Source organism: Mytilus californianus, unplaced genomic scaffold (assembly GCF_021869535.1).
Source record: "Mytilus californianus isolate M0D057914Y unplaced genomic scaffold, xbMytCali1.0.p SCAF_3, whole genome shotgun sequence".
In the NCBI taxonomy this organism is placed as follows: Eukaryota; Metazoa; Mollusca; class Bivalvia; order Mytilida; family Mytilidae; genus Mytilus; species Mytilus californianus.
Window position 1 is genome coordinate 83415439 of NW_026262679.1, and position 21538 is coordinate 83436976.

Consider the following 21538-nt stretch of genomic DNA (forward strand, 5'->3'; position numbering starts at 1 on the left):
CTCGAGACAGTTAAATTTTAATATTTAAAGCGCGAGGCATGCCGAGCTTTTTAAATAATTAAAATTTAACTGTTGAGAGTGGAGAAATATCGTAATACAAATGTACACGAGTTATAGTGGTGGAATCTGTTTCTCTGATGATTTTTATCCTTCATTTTCAAAGATTTGCAGAAAGTTGTGTTCTTTATGTGTGACGTCATCAGGCATGGTCGCCTTTTTTCATGACGTCACAATAGGAAATTCAGAAGAAACCAAGAAAATTTGACATCATAATTAAATGTCAACCAATTATTTGCCGAGAACAGATATTTCACTAGTGAGGAAAACAATTTTTTCACAATCAGTTGGGAAATGTGAAAATAGTGAAAAAATTAGAGAAATAATATTTTATTGCTGTTTTGTTTTCATTCTATTTTTATACTGTCTGATGATACGACTGACTGGGTCTATGACAGCTCTAGGATTTCTATATAACATATGTTTATCTGCACCATTTATAACTATGTGGTTAGCCTTAGGGTAATGTTTTGTCAGTAATGTCTGTTCTGATTTTGCCCAAGCCTGAAACAGAAAATGATTATAATATTATAAAAATTTATTTCTATGATTCAAGCACATTGAAAATATATTGTCATAACAATACATCTTTTACTATTGTAGGCATGGCATAATAAATAGTTGACAGCTTAATGTCAAGATTTATTCAGAAAATTGTCTTTAAAAGCAATAAAACTAAATTTAAAACACATTCCCATTTGAAAACATGGCTTAAAGTGTTGCCAAAACAATTTGCTTTTTTATATTTTAATACAGTGCTTATTTATTTTTAAATGTAGTTTCAGTATAATAGAAATATCCCAATGGTTAACATGAGATCATATGGGATGTGTTACTGAGAGCTTTAGCTAAAACAATAGATAATAATAACCTACTTTATTTAAATAACTAGGCATTTGTTCATCGTAATAATTCCCATTTATTACTGTTACTGTTATATTGTCCGGTAAACTCTTAATCATCCGTAATGTCCTGAAAAGTAAGAAACACACATTAAACATTTAAATACAAACCAACAGACATCTTCACCATAGAATGAAAAGATGGGATCTTGACATGTTTAGGAATTTTCCAAAGAAATTGTTAAATGTAAGGGAAATTCAGTCAAGTTTACTATTTTGTTTTGAAATCTATGTACGGATGAATTGACAAAAAAAGGTCACAAATGTATTTAAACCAGCCATGTAGATGTACAGACATCAAAATTTTTATTCATTTGGTTTATGATTGCATTCAATTAGGGGACATCTGCTGATTTTTATATTTTAATAGTTAATCTGAAATTCTACTAAAAATATACAAATAGCATTCAAACTTTCTCTAATAAAAATCACCGGGTATTGGAGAATATTAACAATGAACAAGTTAAGCCTAGACTGACACCAGTTGTAAAATAGTTTATTATGATGTAAAAAAAATTTAAGTACAGTATTTAAATAAACTTGGGATTATCTCCCTTATACCATCTACTGACACACTGGTTCTTATGATTTCCTGTCTTGTGTTCTCTTGCTTAACCTTATTACATCCTATTATACTTATTTTGGAGTTTTGGAGATAAAAGGTAAAGATTATGTATACTGTTTTAAAACCAATGTTCAGTGATACTTATAAAATTCAGTCCAGAAACAAAAGAGGAACTGAAAAAAAATTTATCAGGAAAAACTGTTCATTACATATGAAATTTCTATCATGTTTGATATGCAAAATATTCTATATGCGGTATGAGTTTTGTTCAATGTTGAAGGCCATACAGTGACCTATAATGCTAACGACTACATCATTTGGTCTATTATGGGAAATGTCTCATTGGCAATCATGCCACATATTTTTATTTTTATATAGGTTACTTACTTCATTTGTGAAAAAGATTCATTTACAAAATGATATTCATCTACCACTGAACTAAGATGTTTTGGATGGCACATTAAATGTTTCTGAAATGAAATCAATTTGTATCAAGGTATCACATTCATCATAAAATTTTTTTTTTTTTATTAAAATAGAGAATTATTACTTGTACAACCACCATTAACTCACTGATTACTTGCTTAAGTTCATTTGACAATTTGTCAATTGGTATTTTTGAAGAACATAATACATCAGAGTTTAATATCAAAGTTAGCCTGAATTCAAAAAGTAAGTAAAGCTTTCACCACAAACTTGGTTAGTTTTTTAGCAAAGACATTTGAATTTACAACCACTGTGATTTCTAAATTTTTTTCTTTAAATAGAATCTTTTTATAAATACAAGCTATCTAATTACAATAAACAGCTGTACCATGAGCACATGATACCCCCGTCGCTTTTTCAAAGAATAAAGTTCAATAACTCCTCACTGTCATATCAAAAATTTATAAAAAACTAAAGGGAGGTTGTTTTAATAGATATAAACCAGTCACCAAAGTTTCATGAAAACTGCTCAAAGCCTTTTTGAGTTATTGTCTGAAAACTGGAAAATCACCACTTTTTTATGATTAAAACTCATTAACTCGGAAACGTAAAATCTAAAATTCATAAAAATTGAAAGGGAGCTCACATCAATAGATATGAACAATTCATGTAAGTTTCTTGCAAATGGGTATAAGTGTTTTTGAGTTATTGTCCGAAAACTGAAAAATCCCCCTTTTTTTAATGAATAAAACACCATTACTCGGAAACGTAAAATCTAAAATTTATAAAAATTGAAAGGGAGCTCACGTCAATAGTTATAAACAATTCACCGAAGTTTCATGCAAATTGGATTAAGCGTTTTTGAGTTATTATCTGACATGTTGACGACAGACGGACAGACAGATGGATGGACAACAGTATACCATAATAAGTAGTCAGGCCCAGGAGCCAATGTGACAAATAGGAAATATCTTTATTTGGCAAAAGTTGAAAAAGTCAACAATTTTCAATCCTTAACTTACTAACCAAAAATCTAGATCCTAGCATTCCTATAACTGATAGGATAGAATTAAAATAAAAGCATACCAAATAAGAACATAAAAAATCAATTTTTAATTCTTAATAGGAATCGTTTATATGTTATTTTTTTAAGAAACTATTTACAGTATACCTGTCTGTATTCTACTTTTTCTGGCAGTTCAGCACCTGACATTGGTTGATATAGGAGTCCCAAAAGCAATGCAAGTCTTGTTATACCTAATGCTGCACCTAACTGTAAAGTCTGGTAGGACGGAATTATATAATTATACCTAAAAAAAAAGAAAACATTTTGGATTTCATTTATTTGATAATTTCTCTCAAATTAGCTCAATAATATTAATTTTAGAATTAAATACTATCTGGTTCTCAGAACTGCAAAATAATTTTTTTTCTTACTTGTAGAAATTTTTAATTATGTAATCCACTGGCAATTCACATTGTTATTCGATATCGGTAACTTTCAGTAGATATTCATCAAATGATTTAGCATATTCAAACAGCTGTTTTCAGAATATTTACCATAATTTTATTCCAAAACTGTTCATTTTAAATTGCTTAGTTTTTCACAATTCCTTTACCTATATATTGACAAACCACTTAGACAAAACTCAAACATGAACTGTAACTGTAAATTCTTATGACATCACTACATACCAAAAAATCTGTCCATTATACAATGTACACCTTTCTTTTTAAAAGAAAATCTAGATTGAAGTACAAAGTGGAAGAACATTGAGGACCAAAAAATATATATCGGTATATAAAAAAAAAAAATAAACAGCTGTGCCACAAGCGCATGATACGCCCAGCGTCTTGTGTGTGAGGTTTTATGCAATAATCATAAATCGTTTCTGAGATACGGCGCGACATGTGAAAACCCCCCTTTTTTTTTATAAAAAAATCAATAACTCTAAAATAAAATTTTGAATCATCACCAAAAAGTATACAGATCTTTAGATTAATATAATTAAGAAGTGTGTAAAGTTTTAAGCAATAATCATTAATTTTGAGATACGGCGCGACATGAGAAAAAAACAAACCCCGTTTTAGTTACAAAGTCCCGTAACTCATAAAGTTTTAATCTTATTTTCAGCAAAAAGTATACAGATCGTTTGACCATCATAAGAAACAACTACGTTAAGTTTCATGAAATTTGGATAAGTCGTTCTCAAGTTACAAGTTACGGTGCGACATGTGGACGCCGGACAGACAGACAGACGGACGCCGGACATTTGTAAACCACAATACGTCCCATCAAAGTTTGACGGGCGTATAAAAAAACTGAATAAGAACACAAAGTAAAACTTGATGAATATGTACTGCTTTATGGTTACCAATGTTGAAGCCACGTTCCACCATCTTGTTCAAATAAATCTTCTGATAAAGGATTGATCAGTACCATTCCTAAAACCTGTCTAAAAAATTGAGAAAGTAATTTAAACGTAAAAATAAAACACCAATAGATTAACATAAATCTTTTAAAAAATTAAGCAGAAAATATGCAGGATGATTTCAATAATTGAAATTTTTATTTCCATTTATTCTTTTAATGTCCAACTACAATATGTACATGAATGCCATTAACTAATCTAGCCTTTAATGTTGGCTGTCAAAATTTCACTATTACAAATGAATACTGTGGATTCATTTATTTTTGTGGGTACCAATTTTCATGAGACGAGGAAAGACAATATTTTAGTCAATATTTGATTTGTGGTTTAGCCAAAGTCTGCATACAAGCCTATAGAAAATGTGTTTACATCTATTACTCTTTAGGGCTATTCCATTAAAATGTATGTGGGAGGGTAGGAAGGGAAGTTTAATTATTGAATGTGGGTCATGGGTCTTTTTTCTGTATGCGTCTATTACCATTATGCAAAATTATCTAAAAAATGGTTCTTGGTTGTAGGGATATTTTGAAAGTCCCTTCCTACCCTCCCACATACATTTTAATGGAATAGCCCTTATACATTGTACTACATTAATACTGTACAATGTATATAAGCACACAGGATTTTTAAATGCAAAAAAAAAATATTCTTAAAACTAGGTTGATAGATTATTCAATAAAGTCAGGTTAAATTTATATCTACAATCAGGCAAGCCTAATGCACTTATTCAAAATAACAAAATCAACAACTTATTTCTGTACAAAATAAGAAATCAACAACTAATTTCTGTACAATATAAAACAACTCATACAACTCATGGCTGATGCAAAAAAAAAAATCCTACAGTTGTCTCACTTATCAAAATGTTTTAATTAGTGTACATTGTATCTGCAAATGGAATTCACCCTCCAAATATAACTTCAAAGTTTGGAAAAAAACGACCATTGAAATCTAAGTAGATAACCTCTTTTAATGGGCAAACATTTGTACAGTACTATACAGCTAGCATTATAAGACCTCAGAGATGAATATGAAACACTTAGAAATGTAGTTCATTGCAATAATGATAAGAATAAAATAAGACAAATGATATAAATGTAAAGCATGCAGGATGATTTAAATAGTTTGTAAGTGCTTCATCCTCCTATTAATGAGTGACCCTCATATAAAAACGATTACAATAGTATGAGACAGGTGTAATTGGTGGGTGAGAGCACGAACACTTAGCAGCATGTAAGATATAGTTTGACCTTTTGTATACATTTGCTTTGTTTTGTTGTGACAAAATGTTTTGTCCATTCTTAAAAAATCACAATAATAAATGCATGCAATAATTTCTGAATTCACAGTTTAAGGACTTATTTTAACTAATATTCTAAAGTTATGAACTAATAAAAAAACTGTATGATTAAACACTAAGAGTGGTTAGAACTTACCCTTCAAACATCTGGGCATAAAACTGGGATACTAAAGCTCCTAGTTCCGCTCCAACGAGTATAAAGGGTTGTGGTTCCTGGCTACTGACCGTCATCAGCTGATATAAATCATCTGCCATTCTGAAATTACACAATTCATTGACATACATTTCATAACTGTACACAAATTATCAAATTTTCTGAAGGGGGCCTCGGTGGCCAAGTAGTCTAAGGTGTTCATCTACAGCAATCACTAACCTGTCAACAATGAGGTTGTGAGAGTAAATTTGCGTTTGACTCAAATCTTAATTGACTTGGATTGACCGTTTCCCTGCGGAAGGTCAGTGGTTCTCTCCATACACTCAGGCTTCCTCCGCCAATAAAAATGCTGCCACGAGATAGCCAATAGTGCTGAAATTGGGGTTAAACACCAACAATCAATCAATCAATCATTTTCTAAAATTCAGTGGCAAGCACTATAAAACATTATTTTTGGTATTTGGTTAGAGATGATGATATCGGAAAAGTCAATGCAGATGATGTTACCTGTTTTTCAATCATGTAAAAACCTTGTCTTGTCATAAAGAACACAACATTCAAAAATACCACTGTTACTTATAAAGCAAATATGGGGTATACATCTATGAGACAGCAACCCAAAAAACAAAGGGCAAGATATGGTCCTCAACAATAGACAGCTGTCTATACAACACATGGTCCTCAACAATAGACAGCTGTCTATACAACATATGGTCCTCAACAATAGACAGCTGTCTATACAACATATGGTCCTCAACAATAGACAGCTGTTTATACAACATATGGTCCTCAACAATAGACAGCTGTCTATACAACATATGGTCCTCAACAATAGACAGCTGTCTATACAACATATGGTCCTCAACAATAGACAGCTGTCTATACAACATATGGTCCTCAACAATAGACAGCTGTCTATACAACATATCCAAGCTTTAAATCCTTTTGAGTCTATAAAAGTTGAGAATAAATTTAACAGAACCAATCAAAGATTTGTCATCAACATTCAACTATCCAAATAACAAAAAAAACATAAAGATGTGACATACAACAACTATTTAAGGGGCAGTGTTCTAGAAAACTAGAAGTCCTCTAGGTCCTGACAACGAAAAATCACTTAGATCCATCAGTTTTGAGTGTAGTAGTGGTCCTGATGTCAGACTCAAAGTTTGTGGTAGTTTTATTCTTTTTCTTTTTCTTTTTGGCTAATTAAAAATGTACAGCAATATTTTATATGCAACCATATAATCATTGTGCAAATTGGCCTTATCTAATTTAAACCTATGGAAATAATTGATAGCCCAAATTTTACTGCAAATACAGGACCACCAAATTTTCACTAGGACCACCAGATTTGCAGTTTTGGTGGTCCTAAACTCCACTAGGCTAAAAAAGAAACTAGGAGGAGGTTCCTGATTTTCCAAGTTGGGTTCATTATCTGATTATTGATCAGATTGTTCAGTTGTCCTTTTCTTCTTACCGTAAATATTTCCTAAAACCATTTGTCTTAAGTCATAGAACTGTGAACTGGTACACACAGGACATACAAACTTTAAAAGTCATTTTTATTCCATTTATACATGTATAACATTGTTACAAATGAATGCAAGTTACCGAAGCTTAAGACTTTTTATAATATCTTACCTTTCTACAGTAAAGGGGAACCATTTATTTTTGTAATTACTTTTGGCATCAGTCCCATCAGCTTCAGTAGCATTCTGAATAAAAGTAACATTGCATGTAATTATAATTGTACATATCCATTGATTAAAATATTGTGTGTCCTACCACAGACCTTTAAAGTGGTGGATTAATTTCCTCTCACAGAAGGATTAAGTTGTGGATTAAAGTATTCCATTGATAAAGTTGTGGATTAAAGTATTCCATTGATAAAGTTGTGGATTAAAGTATTCCATTGATAAAGTTGTAGATTAAATTGTTACATGTCCTTCTTTTGAAAGATTAAGTTATGATTTACCTAATTCAGAATTCCTCAAACCATAATTCAATGTGATGCATATACAATTTAAGAAGTTACTCGGATAAGAAATGAAAAAGAATGCTATTTTCTTACATTATAGTTGAAAATCTTATAAAAAGTTTTAACATTGTTCAAAAGAGCATAGGAAATTGTCATATATATATATATCAAACATACAGTTAAAGGTCTTTCACTAAATCCTAGGCCAGCTCTGTCATATACACATACCTAAAATATAAAAAAAATTCAATACACAATAGTTTGACACTTGATATATGACGTGATGTAAACATAAATATAAATACACAGCATTTGCAAGTGCAATCGTATAATGACAATTTTTCTAGATCTGTTTGATTTCATGTCATAGATTAAAAAAATAAGTAAATCATTGTTTTACCTTTGTCTGAGTGATTGTTTGTGGGCAGAATCAGTCAACGAAAGGGAGCTTCCCAGTGGCTGCCTTGTTTCACTTTTCAATGTTGACATTCTTGCTTTTTAATAACTAACCATGCTGCTTAGCCCATGCCAGTTAAGGGTTAAATTGAAGTTTGCATGAATATGGATTCAAATGAATTGAATTACTGACTTGCAAGCCAATAATACATCATCAATGTTTTGAGCTTATTTTGACAAAATTGAACAAAAATTGACTGCATATAGTGAAATATTATTTCACAATTCCGCTTTCATAAATGTTTGAAAAAAAATATATTTGAATTTTTGTCAACTTTGTATGTGATGTCCCTTTAAAGACACTTTTTAGGAAGTCAAGCCAACAATAGAATTTTTAACATATTCTAGATGCTTAAATATGTTCTACTCACATCATCCATATACATTTATATTCAAAGGCCTTAAAAATTCCCATAGAACTTTTTCTTGAACAACCCTACACTTTTTTTTTAAAATCTTATTTGTTCTATTACTAGCCATTTCTGTTAAACCAAAATAAATTGATCGATATATCATGTACATAAAGACTTATAACCCTGAAAAAAACCTATACTTACTCTGGCAATTTTTGCCACTTGTGGATAAATTAACGACCAAACATCTGATGTCATTCCTCCTGGTGACTCAAATATAACTGAAAATTATACATATTATTTGTTATATACAAAATATATACAGATACATAGATACAGGTAATACTATTTTGTTCTACATTTTAATTACTTTTCTGTACATTTTTTATCAGTAGAATTGTAGACATTTTACAAAATAAAAATAAGGAGATGCAGTACGATTGCCAACTATCCACAAAGGGTTCAAATGACGTGGATGTATAACATGTATAATGGTGCATTTATACAATGCTGTTTATTTTAAAATAATTTAATTTTGGATGTAACGCGTCTTCTGATTGGCTGACGTTGTTTTGTTTATCAGCTCATAGACATAATTTTGTCATGTGACCGTGACGTCATAAACTTTTTTTCATGGTTTACTCCGGTTTAAAATGGAATGCTACGCAGGTTATTCAGTGTGCACCACATTTTTTATGTTATTTCTTCATAGACAGAAAAAATATTACAGTCATTTCTTAAATGTAAAAGCAAGTAACATAATCTGCACTTCCATCACAAAAACTTGCAATATCAGTAGTTGAATGTACTGAAAAAATCTCATATATCTATTACATTTTCTCAACAAATGAACACATCGAGCGAAAATAATTACTACAGCCATGACATCTGTAGTTAATGCTTCGTTCTGTAAAGTCAAAAACTTCTTGCTTTGTGGGTTTTTTTATTGCTCACTTACAAATGGAAATTAATGTACAAAAATGTCTGTATACAGAAGTTAGCAGTATTACTCTAAAATTCTAAAGGTAAACTTTAAAGCCTTCAAGTGAAGCCTTGCACTGAAATAGGTCACTTAATTTGAGTTTACACAGCTAGTTCAGGAAGAATTACGAATATGCCGGTATTTCAAAGGTAAATCACTTATGAAATCAGTCTGAAGGCTTACGAATATGGGTGAAAACAGGTCATTTTCGGAATTCCCGGGTTATTTAACGACCCGGGGGGTATCCCGGGTGACCCCTAAGAGTTGTGAAAATCTCAGGTCACACCCGCAGGATACTGGTCAGTTTACAGGTATGTAGGTTCATTTAACTGAATCCATGCAAATCAAGAAATATCTACATAAAAAGTGCATTTTAATCCAATAAATTATAATAGTGTATTATTTTCTATAGAATACTTACCAGTTGGTGGTCCTTGCCCTTCACATAATTTGAACATCTTTTGACCCCATCCTACATCATACAAACTTCCTGAAATTACAATGAATCAGTATGAGCCATTTATTTCATACAAAGCAATGCAACAATTAAAATATACTACAATTGACCTCTGTTTTCGTTAATTCTGTTGTTCCCCAAAATTATACTTAATCCAATAAGAAACAATTACAAAAATAATACTATGATAAGTAAAATTATACATGTACTAAACCAATTCAGGAAAAAATATCAAACATAATTTAATGAACACCTTGAAATAGTTTTTCAAAGTTGAGGTATCAAATATTTCTTTAAGAATTATGTCACAAAGTTAATGAACATAATTAGAGTTATATATTATCATAACTTTAAGTTTACCCATACTGGGTGCAGAGTTACATAGTTACATATTTCTATGTAACCATCATTAATTAGATAAATATTTTTGATATACCGATAGATCAAACAAGTAATGTTGGACATACAGCATTGCGATATATCATGGAGAGGTGTACATTCACAATCATCCTGATTTTTACAATGTGTTAGATAAAAATTATAAATACACAAATATACACTGATTTTTTTCCTAAAATTGACACTGGACTAGACCTAGTCACTAGACACTGATTCACTTATGTTTTACAGAGGACAGAAATAAAATCTTCATTCTTGCTGAGTCCTTTGACCTTGAAATTTTCTAAAAAAAGACTATGTAGGTTAGAATATGTTTGATCAAAATGTACTAGGTTGTATGATATATGTCTTGCCTATTAATACGTTCACAATCATGACCTAATATAATGAAAGTTGACAAAAAGACAGTATATAATGAAAGTCATTCTCTGAACTGGCCATACAGACAGTACATTTAACAAGCAAGTCCAAGACTATTGTAATTTTACCTTTCTCTGGAATCAATTCTCTGACTTCTTTCTGTATTGATGCATAATTCAAAAACGGTGGTATGATAAGAATTAAAATCAAGTACTGGATAACTTTACAGATCTTCTTACAAACTCCAGCAACTTCTTTTCTCGAAGCCTTCACATTAGTGGTTGTCTGAAAATAAATCAATAAAATTAATAATTACAAAATGATAGGGTTTTTCTTTACATACCAAAGCTTCACACTCCCCTCAACACTGGCGAAAAGTAACTATAAAACTAAATTGCTCTGTGCTAGTAGGAGAAGGTGTGACAAGGTCACAAATTGGCCCTTTCAATTCTAAAAATTAAAAAGAATTATATATCTATCAAATAACATTCACAATACATTAATCTGACATACATCAGCATTTATATTTCTCAACTGTCTGTATCTATGTAAATGTATTTGCTTTAGGTCTTGAAACTTTTTTGTGTCTTGTAAACAGCAAACTATTCCAGAATAGCCTCATTTTGATGTCTTGTCTTTAATATTTTGATATAAGCCAAGTCTTTACCCAAAAAGATATTTTGACACAGATTTAACCTTTTAAATTAAACAAAAAAATGTGCATCGCCTCAATTGAAATATTGAGAAACTTTTATTCATACCCCTTAGATCATGATTTATGTACATAAAATTGAGAATGGAAATGGGGATATGTCAAAGAGACAACAACCCAACCAAAGAGCAGAAAACAGCCAAAGGCCACCAATGGGTCTTCAACACAGCGAGAAAATCTCACACCCGGAGGCGGGCTTCAGCTGGCCCCTAAACAAAAATGGACGTCACACTAAACTCCAAAACATATAGTTATTTCTAGCATTGTCCTGTATTTTCATTGGACAGCTACTTTATTTTCAACATGTTATTATTATTATATAATTCCTTTTATTATCAGGACAGAAAATTCTTTTCCATTATCAAACCCCCCTCCAGTGTTCCAGCTAGGATTTCAAAAGGGCAGGGAACCAATCATGAAAAGGGCACTTTAGCACGATGATTGATATTTCAAAAAGGGCATGTCAAACATTTGTCATATGTTAACTGCAGGGGTTTCAGCTAGGAGTTTTTAGGGGGTTTAGTCACTTTTACACTAGATGAAAATCAACCTTATTTTGGGTAACAGTATTAAAGGGACCATGCAAGGACGTATATTACTAGCTCAGTCTTCCCTAGAACATTTTTGATGCATGGTAGGTCTAAGGTTAAGTTGCAATGCAGAGCGCAGCGGTGTTTTGCAGAATTATTTTTATTTCATTAGTGAAATGAATTGTGCATGTCAGTTAAAATACTACACTAGATCTGCAATACAGTCAGGAACAATACCTTACATTTTCTCCAGGGGCCAACCTGGATCCCAAAACTTTTTTCCAAGGGCCCAGTAGAAATTTTAAGGCCCTACCAGGGTATTTTTACTACAGGTACATACTTATTAATAGTCTAGAGTTGTCGTTTTGGCACTCATACCACATCTTCCTATATCTATTGAATGTTCTTATAAAGGCAATGATATATGTTTGAAATGCCTAATACATGTAGCCCAGTGTTTCTGATTATGATAGAAATAATAAATGAATTATGATAAATCACATTGAGTTTTTCAGAATTAAAATCCATTTAACCATGTCTTTTCACTGTTAAACTTATATTTTTAATATTATATATAAAAAATCTCCCCCCCTCCCCTTTCCATTTTACACACTCCTAGATGTAGAGTATTAAAGTATTATCAGTTTCACCCCAAGAAAGTATTAATTTTTAATGAAATAATCTTAGCAGTTAATCAAAATGAAAATCTTACTGTCTATAAATAACAATGAAATGTAACTGTTTCTTATTAAAGGGGTTTTCCGATTTTTCCCGCCTAAAAAGCACATGGCTTTCAACAAATGTAAACAAAGCAGTCAATTTAAATTTGTGAACATGAATTACAGCTTTAATTAATTTAATTTGGATATAGATATTCAATGAAAGGTACAGTCAAGCATTGTTTTTACTTTCTTCTGGATTAAATCTAGTTTAAAAGATCAATTTAAAAAAATCAATCTTTGACATATAAACAACAGACGATCTATGGATACATCAAACGCAAATTGTCATCTTTTAAGAAATATTGAAATTGAAATGCTGACTGACCGAATTTAATGAGAAAAATTATTACAATGGTCAATAATGAAGTTTAATTAACGGATAAATGACCCATCCGATGTCGATAAGAGGATTATCTGTAATCACAACTTATTACACCTGCTGTAAATGTTAATTAGCTGAGGGTCATAAACTTGTCATAAATATGAAGACAGGTAGAATAATTGTATTTTCATCAAAATATTACGGCAATAAATGCATGGACTTACGAAAAAGGGCAGGGCGTCAGAAAAAGGGCACAGTCACTCGGTAAAGGGCGGGCGGACCGTCCTGTGAAAACGACCTAGCTGGAACACTGCCCTCCCTTTATTTTTATGAATACTATATCGTGGCCCCCTTAGAAAAGTTAAAAGAAAAATTTGATGATTGGCTGGCTTGCTCACTTTTTCATGAAGAAATCAGAATTAAATCACATCACCGTTCGTTTTCATCCAAAACACAAATAAATTTGTTTTACAATGAGTATTCTGCAATATATAGTTTTTTTTTATATACAACTTATTATTCATTTGGAAAGACTGTGGAAGGTCTCTTATGTGATTTGCTCAACAATTTGAAAGAATGGGGAACAGTTAGTAAAGTTTTTCAAAATAGGATATGCCACCACCACCTGATAAGATAAAATATTGTTTTTAATATTTTAGACGTTTATCTAATAAATAATGACAGAAGTAAACAAGACTGATGAAAACAATGTTAAATGGAAATTCGAGAAAATAGCGACTTCCGATAAGACTTCGTGGTTCAGCTTTGATAGTAAAAAAATCCGATATAAACGATGAAAACAAACGACATGGACCTACGAAGGCTTATATTATACTTGATGGCTTCCAACCTGTGTGTGAAAACCTAAACACAAACTTTGCGTCTGGCCTAACTTGTCACAGTAAATGTATCATTTAATAATCATCACCTTTCCAGATTTTAAACTATTGACCTCAGCTTTATTTTCAGTCGAAGCTGCATTGTTACCAACATCTTTAGGACGAATCAAAGTTCTTTTCCTCATGTTAGATTAAAGGCAGTGTTTTGATTGTTGAACATGTGGCTTCCACTTCCGTTGAAGCGAGTAAATAATCGTGCTTTATCTTAAGACCGAAAAAAAAGGACTGAACACAAATAGGAATACAAACTAACCTTTTTAAAATCGGTTTGGCATATTGTTTTGATATCATGATGACTTGTGTTTCTGTGTGTCGCTGAGTTGCATTTTCATTAACATACAGTCAAATATCAAATGCGACATACTATGACAAGCCGTTTTGCTATTTATTCTAACTTCAAGATATCTAATAAAATCTATAAGATATCTAATAAAATTTATAAGTTATCTAATATAGTTTATAAGATATCTTATATAGTTTATGATATATCTTATGTAGTTTATAAGATATCTTATATGATTTATAAGATATCTCATATAATTTTCTTTATAAGATATCTTATAAATTATATGAGATATCTTATAAACTATATGAGATATCCTATAAACTATATAAGATATCTTATTAAGTATACAAGATAATTCATATAAAAGATATTTATAAAATATCTTATAAACCTTGGGAGATATCTTATAAAGTATATTAGATATCTTATAAACCTTGGGAGATATCTTATACAGTATATAAGATATCTTATAAACTATATGAGATATCTTATAAAACTAAATTATATAAGATATATTTTATATTATATGAGATATCTTATATATTATAAAAGATATCTCATATAGTTTATAAGATATCTTATAAAGTATATAAGATATCTTATATAAAAATATTTATAAAATATCTCATAAAGTTTTAAGATATCTTATATACTTTATAAAATATCTTTTAAACTGTAGAAGATATCTTATAAAGTATATAGGATATCTTTATAAAGTTTATAAGATATCTTATAAAAACTAAATCATATAAGATATCTTATATACTATATGAGATATCTTGAAGTTAGAATAAATAGTAAAACGGCTTGCCATAACAAACGTATAGTTACAATAATGTAATATGAAAGATCAGGGCGAATTCAGGATTCGAGGAAAAGGGCCGTAACTGACCGTTACAGTCTAATAGCGCCGAGCGTAGCGAGGAGATTATTTTTTTATGATTTTGTGCAAATGAATGATATATTTTCCGGTCAAAGAAGGGCGTATGCCCTCTATACCCCACTTGAAACCACCACTGAACGGTCAACAAATCACTTGGTTTCCTAAAACGCAATATGAAAACAGTACATCAACATAGAAAAATCCAGGCATACAAATTAAGCACTCGTTGAACCCAAACTTGAATATTCTTGTTCTGTATGGGATATCATACAGCTGAATTGGTATCCAAAAAATTAGAATTGGTCAAAAGACAAACTGCTTATTATATCTGCAACAGACACCCCAATGCGAATATTGTTTACAACCAACATGCTAAATACAATAAAATTACCACCACTAAAAAAGTACGCTAAGCACGAGATTGGTAATGATGTCCAGAAAAAAAACCAACAAAAAAAAAAAACATTTTGCTGTTATTCCAACTGACACCGGCTCAGACTAGCGAAGTTGACGAAGGTTAAGTAATTACAACAGAGACTGCATATTTATACATCCCAAATTAAATAGCACTGCGCGAATTGAACAACACCTTTTCATTGATCCCATTTGGTGCCAACGTTTTTAATTTTCTTATCCAAAACCTGTCCCGAGTGATTCTTTCCTCCCTAGACCAAGCAGTGGTGTGCTTATGGTAATAGTCAGTCAACTGAGATCTGCTGTAGTGTGACCAGGGGATTTCAAATATCGACTGCGAGGAAGGTCTGGCTTACAATCATAGTCACTACGATGGCCGTTCATACGTTTGTGAAATAGCTGTCCTGACTCACATCATATTGTTTACCACATTTACACTGTAGAAGATAGACAGCATTTAGAGTCTTGCAATTAACATTACAAAATATGGTGTATTTCGTACCAGTGGAGTGACTGTTAAATGTCTTGATGTTCAGTATTTGTTGCAAGTTAGACATTGTTTATTCCCACAACCCTTGCAAGAGCCCACAGACGAAGGGCCTGATTTAGAGTATAAGTTAGCTCTAACCAGCAAGTCTTTAAGGGTTTTGGGCCAACGGAAAGCCAGTACGGGTGGCTCAGGGAAGACCTTAGATAGTTTAATATGATGTTTTTAGATTTCTTCCAAAAACATCCTTAACTAGTCTACGTATGCACTGAGAAGTGTGTAATCAACAAACTTCCCAGAATATTCAACAAGTTTAATGTGGGCAAGATATGGAAGAAGAAGTAAAAGAACGACCGCCACCGGACTACAAGTTTCTGGCTTTGAATAAACACACAAAGACCGTTTCGGGGTCAAATATGTTGTGAGCTCTCAACCCTTCTATAAACTACATGCGACAGTCGTGTAACAGTACAACACCAATACAAACTGAAGAAATCATTTGAAAAGGGTATGATTCCTCAAATTTGTACAAAGCACAAAACCGTGAACAAGAAACACTCTACTAGTAATTTCATATGAATTATAGCTTTAGGTCCACTGCTAGAAAACTCGAAAAAGATAATGGGGCTAGTGGATGATACTGCTGGTAAACAGGCAAAATCATTAAAAACAACATTCTCAGCTGATTTTTGCGATGTGCATGTCTTTTAAGGGACTGTCAAAAGTTGAGCTTACGGCCTGTTACAATTTCTTGTGGTCTAGTAATTATGTATCTACTAGCAGATACATGACTGTTATAGAGACGAACTCGCATAAATAACGTAGATATTAACTTATTGCCAATATACATGTACACTTCTTCAGACACATTGATTTGGAGGTTAGGGTCTCATTCTACGTCACATTATTACAATATACAGTACACATACAGAAACCGCACTATACAGTTCACATACTGAAGTAGCAATATATCATAGTACTTTTATAAATTTTCTGTGAGGAAAAGTTTATAACCTAAAAACTCTGAAAGTGGAAAGAGATAACTTTAAAAACAGAAATTCATACAAGCTTTCTGTGAATAAGTTTTTAAAGAAAATTTTGTACAATGTCACCCACAGACGCTTAGGAATGACCCCCCTTTTCTATGTATTTTTTTTCTTTTTTTAAGGTTTTAATTTGTGTATGTACATTTTCATTAATATTTGAACTTATTTTCACTTATCTAAGGTGTGCTTGCCCGTATCCATATGATATTACCATAAAAGAAGTTTATATATGATGCCCCTCAGCCCTTGAAAATAAACATAAAAAAATTGAAACACAAAAATATATAGAAAAAGGGAAGTCCATTTCCAAGCGCCTGCTATGTCACCATAAGACTTTAAACGAGCTATTGCTTACCGGATTACTAAATTTACAAATTATTTGCGATTTTAAAGACTTGACAATTACAATATCCGTCCTTGTACTTTGATGTTTCCGGCTATGGTTAAAGACACATATTGTAAGATAATGTAAACTAAACACAATGAAAACTAGAAGTCTGCAGTTTTTTCTATGGCTTTTAGGATTATTTACTAGTGTTACAGGTAAGACGATGCTTTCTTAGAAACGAAGTATGAGTTCCTCGACTCTTATATGTATATATATGTGCTCAAAATTAACTAGAAGAAACAAGAAAAATCTCATTTTTCCTAATACGGAAATGGCAATAGACCTTCTTGACACAAACTGCAAAGTATTCCCATTATGTACTTCAGCGAGGAAAATGCTTTTTTTCAACATAACATTGTGTATGTGTATGTTTTCTATTTGGCACTGTACAGTTTACCTTTTATTGTAGACAAACAGAAAACTTGGTTTACCATGTCATTGTGGTCATTATGTTATATATTACGGATAATTTTTTTTCCTGGAAGTGGCTTTTATACCTTACTATGCGGTATATATGGGTTTTGTTCATTGTTTGAGGCCGTACGGATACCTATAGTTGTTTACTTCTATGTCATTTGTTCTCTGAAGGTTAGTTTACTCATTTGTCTTATTGGAAATCATACCACATCTTCTTAATCTTATATTAATTAGCATATACAAGAGCAGGAGAGAGAAAGCCTCTGTCAAATGATAATGTGTTTTTCTTTAAATAGTGGCATAATCATTAAAGAGGGTCTTGAAGGGGAAGACAGGGGTCTTCGTTCTTATATTCCCTAATTTTGTATGCCATGTTTCCATATTCTTTATTGGTATGTCATTTTTCTGTATTCTTGGTCAATTATTCTCTATTCTGTAAACCCCATCCATACCCACATTAAACAATATTTGAATTTTTAGTATTTACCATTTTGCGTTCAGGTTAGTTTATCTACGTGTAACTATAGTCTATGTAAAACAAGATAAGTATTGAGAGACGACACGATCAACACTGTTGAATTGATGCTTGGAGAGGAGTGTAAAGATGCCGAGTCCACGATTTTAATGAGAAGCCACACAACCTCAAAACTTTAAACAAATTGGATTTATCATATGTACAAATATAAGGAAAAGCACATTCAATTTTATTCATATTAGACTGACCGGAATATATACCTAACAAATATGAGAAATGAAATCGCCCTTAATCTGTGGCAAAAATTCATTTACATATATAATACTGATTACTTTCATTGAACTCAGTCTATAATTTGAGTGCTTGTGTTTTTTCAGGATCTACCAGAATATTAGAAGGAAGCGAATTACTCCAAACAGTTGAAAAAAGTTCCCTCTCTCTGAGATGCGAATACACATACAGCCATACAAATGAAAGTTTAGTACCCATCTTCAGGAAAAATGGACAAGAATTGGTTGGATTTGAGAGAAATGTTACTATTAACATTGCGAGCGAAGGTTCAATAACTGTAAAACTAAATATTTTCAAATCGTCAACAGATATTTCAGACGGAGGAATATATACATGCATTTCAAACGATTCGTCAGTCAATGTTACGATTATGGTTCTTGCAGGTATAACAACTCTTTGATCGAACTATTATTTGTATTAAAAGTTGTCTCTGACATGTATCTTAGTTTTTAGATTGCATATATGTATGCATGTGTGTGGTTTGTTCGCTCATTGGAAGAAAATTGGAATTTGCATGCAGTAATGAACCGCTTATTACTTCTAAGTCAGCATTGCATAAACTCTATTGAGGTAATTGGTTTTTCAATAATTATAAGACTCAGAAAAAAAAAAGTTAATGTGATAAGATGCACATGTGCCGGAGTCATGAGTACAGAAGAATAAGGAATACTATTAAAACATTTTTTTTTGTATTCGACACGAAACCCTTGAATTTCTAGGCATCATAAACAAGTTAATATCATTTTTGTGACATTGAACTGATATTGTATCTGTACAGGGCATTTTAGCTTATAGACCGTGTTGAAAATGAACGACCGAAGGTAAAGGTTTCAAAATTGCAAAACTGATAACTATACATTAGAAAAGATAAAGATGTTTGTAATATAGTAGTACAATACATCTTCCATTTTACTTCAGACAACAGCAAATTTGACCAATCATACAGTTTTATAGAGGACAAAGATTTAATTCTAGACTGTCCAGTTCCAAGTTTTCTCCAATCTACAGTTAATTGGTACAGAGATGGTTCATTGTTAAATGACGATAGAATAGTTCTGTCAAATACACAGGGAAAACAAGATGGTTCACTTCAACTTTCAGCAATCAAAACTTCAGACAGAGGTCATTATACTTGCTCTGCATCATGGAGTATTGGAAGAAAATCTTTTACAACTTTGGTCCGTGTAAGAGGTAAGACCATTACAGTTGGTACTACTGGACACTTTATTTTTTTGTGCGAATAAGCATTCTAACTAGTTATGTCTTAACTCCTATCATGTTTTAATAAATTGAAAGTACATCTGATATAAAAATAAAGAGATGAGGTATGACTGCCAATGAGACAAATATCCACCAAAGTTCAAATAAAGTGGATGTAAGCAATTATAGGCAACCGTACGGCCTTCAACAATGAGAAAACCCATACCGTATAGTCGGCTATAAAAGGCCCCGACATGAAAAATATAAAACAATTCAATTGAGAAAATTAACGGCCTAATTTATAATTAAACAATTAACGAAAAACAAATATCACAGACATGAAAGACCATTACTCATCTGTCTTGTAGAATTACAATGTTGATTAGACCATCGGCACACACACACACACACACCAACAACACCAACACACCCACAGCCTTTTAAAAATAAACCATATTTTATCTTTCAATTAGAGATGCAAAAGAAGAATTTGGTCCTTTTTGTTTATATGTCCGTCCGTTTTGACACACGTATAATTAAAACACACACCGGTGCATCTTTGATCTCAATGAATACACAGACTATTCAAACTATGCAGGAAAAAAAACAAACGCTGCAAAAAATAAATTGTGAAATTAAAAACAAATGGCTAGAATAGGGCCAAGAAGCAACACATACAAAAATGTCCAAACGTTTTTCCTAATTAATTGTTAAGAAACACAAGACTATAAAGATAGATAAAAAATCTTCAGATATGGATAATGCGAGTTATTTTGATGTTTTTTTGTTTCAGAAAAATTAGCTCCTTTATGGCCGTTTATTGGAATAGTACTTGAAGTATTGGTTCTTGTTTTGATAATACTGTTTTGTAAAGACAACAAAAAGAAAACAGACAGGAAATCCTCTTGACATTGAACATTGTCGACATTGAGCGAGGAAGAAGGGATGTGGTGGGACAGGGACGGACACGCAAACTGATACAGTAGCTCTCAAATCTACAAAGAATGTGTAACATCGATCAATGGATCTATTCACATCTCTGTTCGATTAGAATCATCAATAGAACAGCAATAATCATGCACCCTCGTCCTCCCTATATAGTTTGCTTTATTTTATTTTATTTCTTGCTAGATACTTTTCCTAGTGATCTACATGTATTCAAAATGCACAATAAAAAATATACTATAGAATAGAAATTTATCTATATTGTTTTGTCATTTCTGTAGGTATTGGGCTATTGTATTACTTAAGTACAAGACTTGTTTGTTTTGTATTGCTAGAAAGATTAAGAAAAAGAAATAAAGTATTCTGGCCCTTATGACCCGTGGTACTCGGTTGAGTAATATCAAGTTCAAGTTGTATTCAAATTTAATATTTGTAACGGAAACACAATCATGAATATGGTTGACTTCAAACGATTTTTCTATGATGACTACTTTTAACATTGTCAACTTGTAACCACTTTTCAGTCTATTTTAGCAAGCTTAAGGGTGGTAATTTTGGTGAACGAATCAAAATAACGGATTTAAGTTATAAACTCGATAATCTTAGAATCATTCACATAATATTTGGTTCAAATTCGTACAGTGGCTCCAAAGGAGACGGGCGCATTTAGTGATGTCCGGGTGAGCTAAAAAGCAGA

At 31.8% G+C, this 21538-nt stretch overlaps 2 protein-coding genes across 2 annotated transcripts; one reads left to right on the forward strand and one right to left on the reverse strand.

Moving 5' to 3' along the window:
- Nucleotides 1–371: 371 nt before the first annotated feature.
- LOC127735243 (uncharacterized) lies at nucleotides 372–14189 on the reverse strand. The gene is made up of 12 exons (XM_052245360.1): nucleotides 14039–14189; nucleotides 10953–11109; nucleotides 10030–10098; nucleotides 8831–8907; nucleotides 7995–8045; nucleotides 7481–7554; nucleotides 5819–5938; nucleotides 4326–4406; nucleotides 3122–3260; nucleotides 1912–1994; nucleotides 933–1029; nucleotides 372–561 (listed from the first exon to the last, which is right to left on the reverse strand). Exons 1-12 carry the CDS (start codon nucleotides 14132–14134, stop codon nucleotides 388–390), a joined length of 1218 nt encoding a protein of 405 aa, XP_052101320.1. The 5' UTR covers nucleotides 14135–14189; the 3' UTR covers nucleotides 372–387.
- A 3339-nt stretch (nucleotides 14190–17528) lies between these two features.
- LOC127735249 (neuroplastin-like) lies at nucleotides 17529–21100 on the forward strand. Its single transcript, XM_052245366.1, has 4 exons — nucleotides 17529–17668; nucleotides 18783–19079; nucleotides 19615–19887; nucleotides 20690–21100. The coding sequence occupies exons 1-4, from the start codon at nucleotides 17608–17610 to the stop codon at nucleotides 20803–20805; spliced, it is 747 nt and encodes a 248-aa protein (XP_052101326.1). The 5' UTR covers nucleotides 17529–17607; the 3' UTR covers nucleotides 20806–21100.
- The last annotated feature ends 438 nt before the right edge of the window (nucleotides 21101–21538 follow it).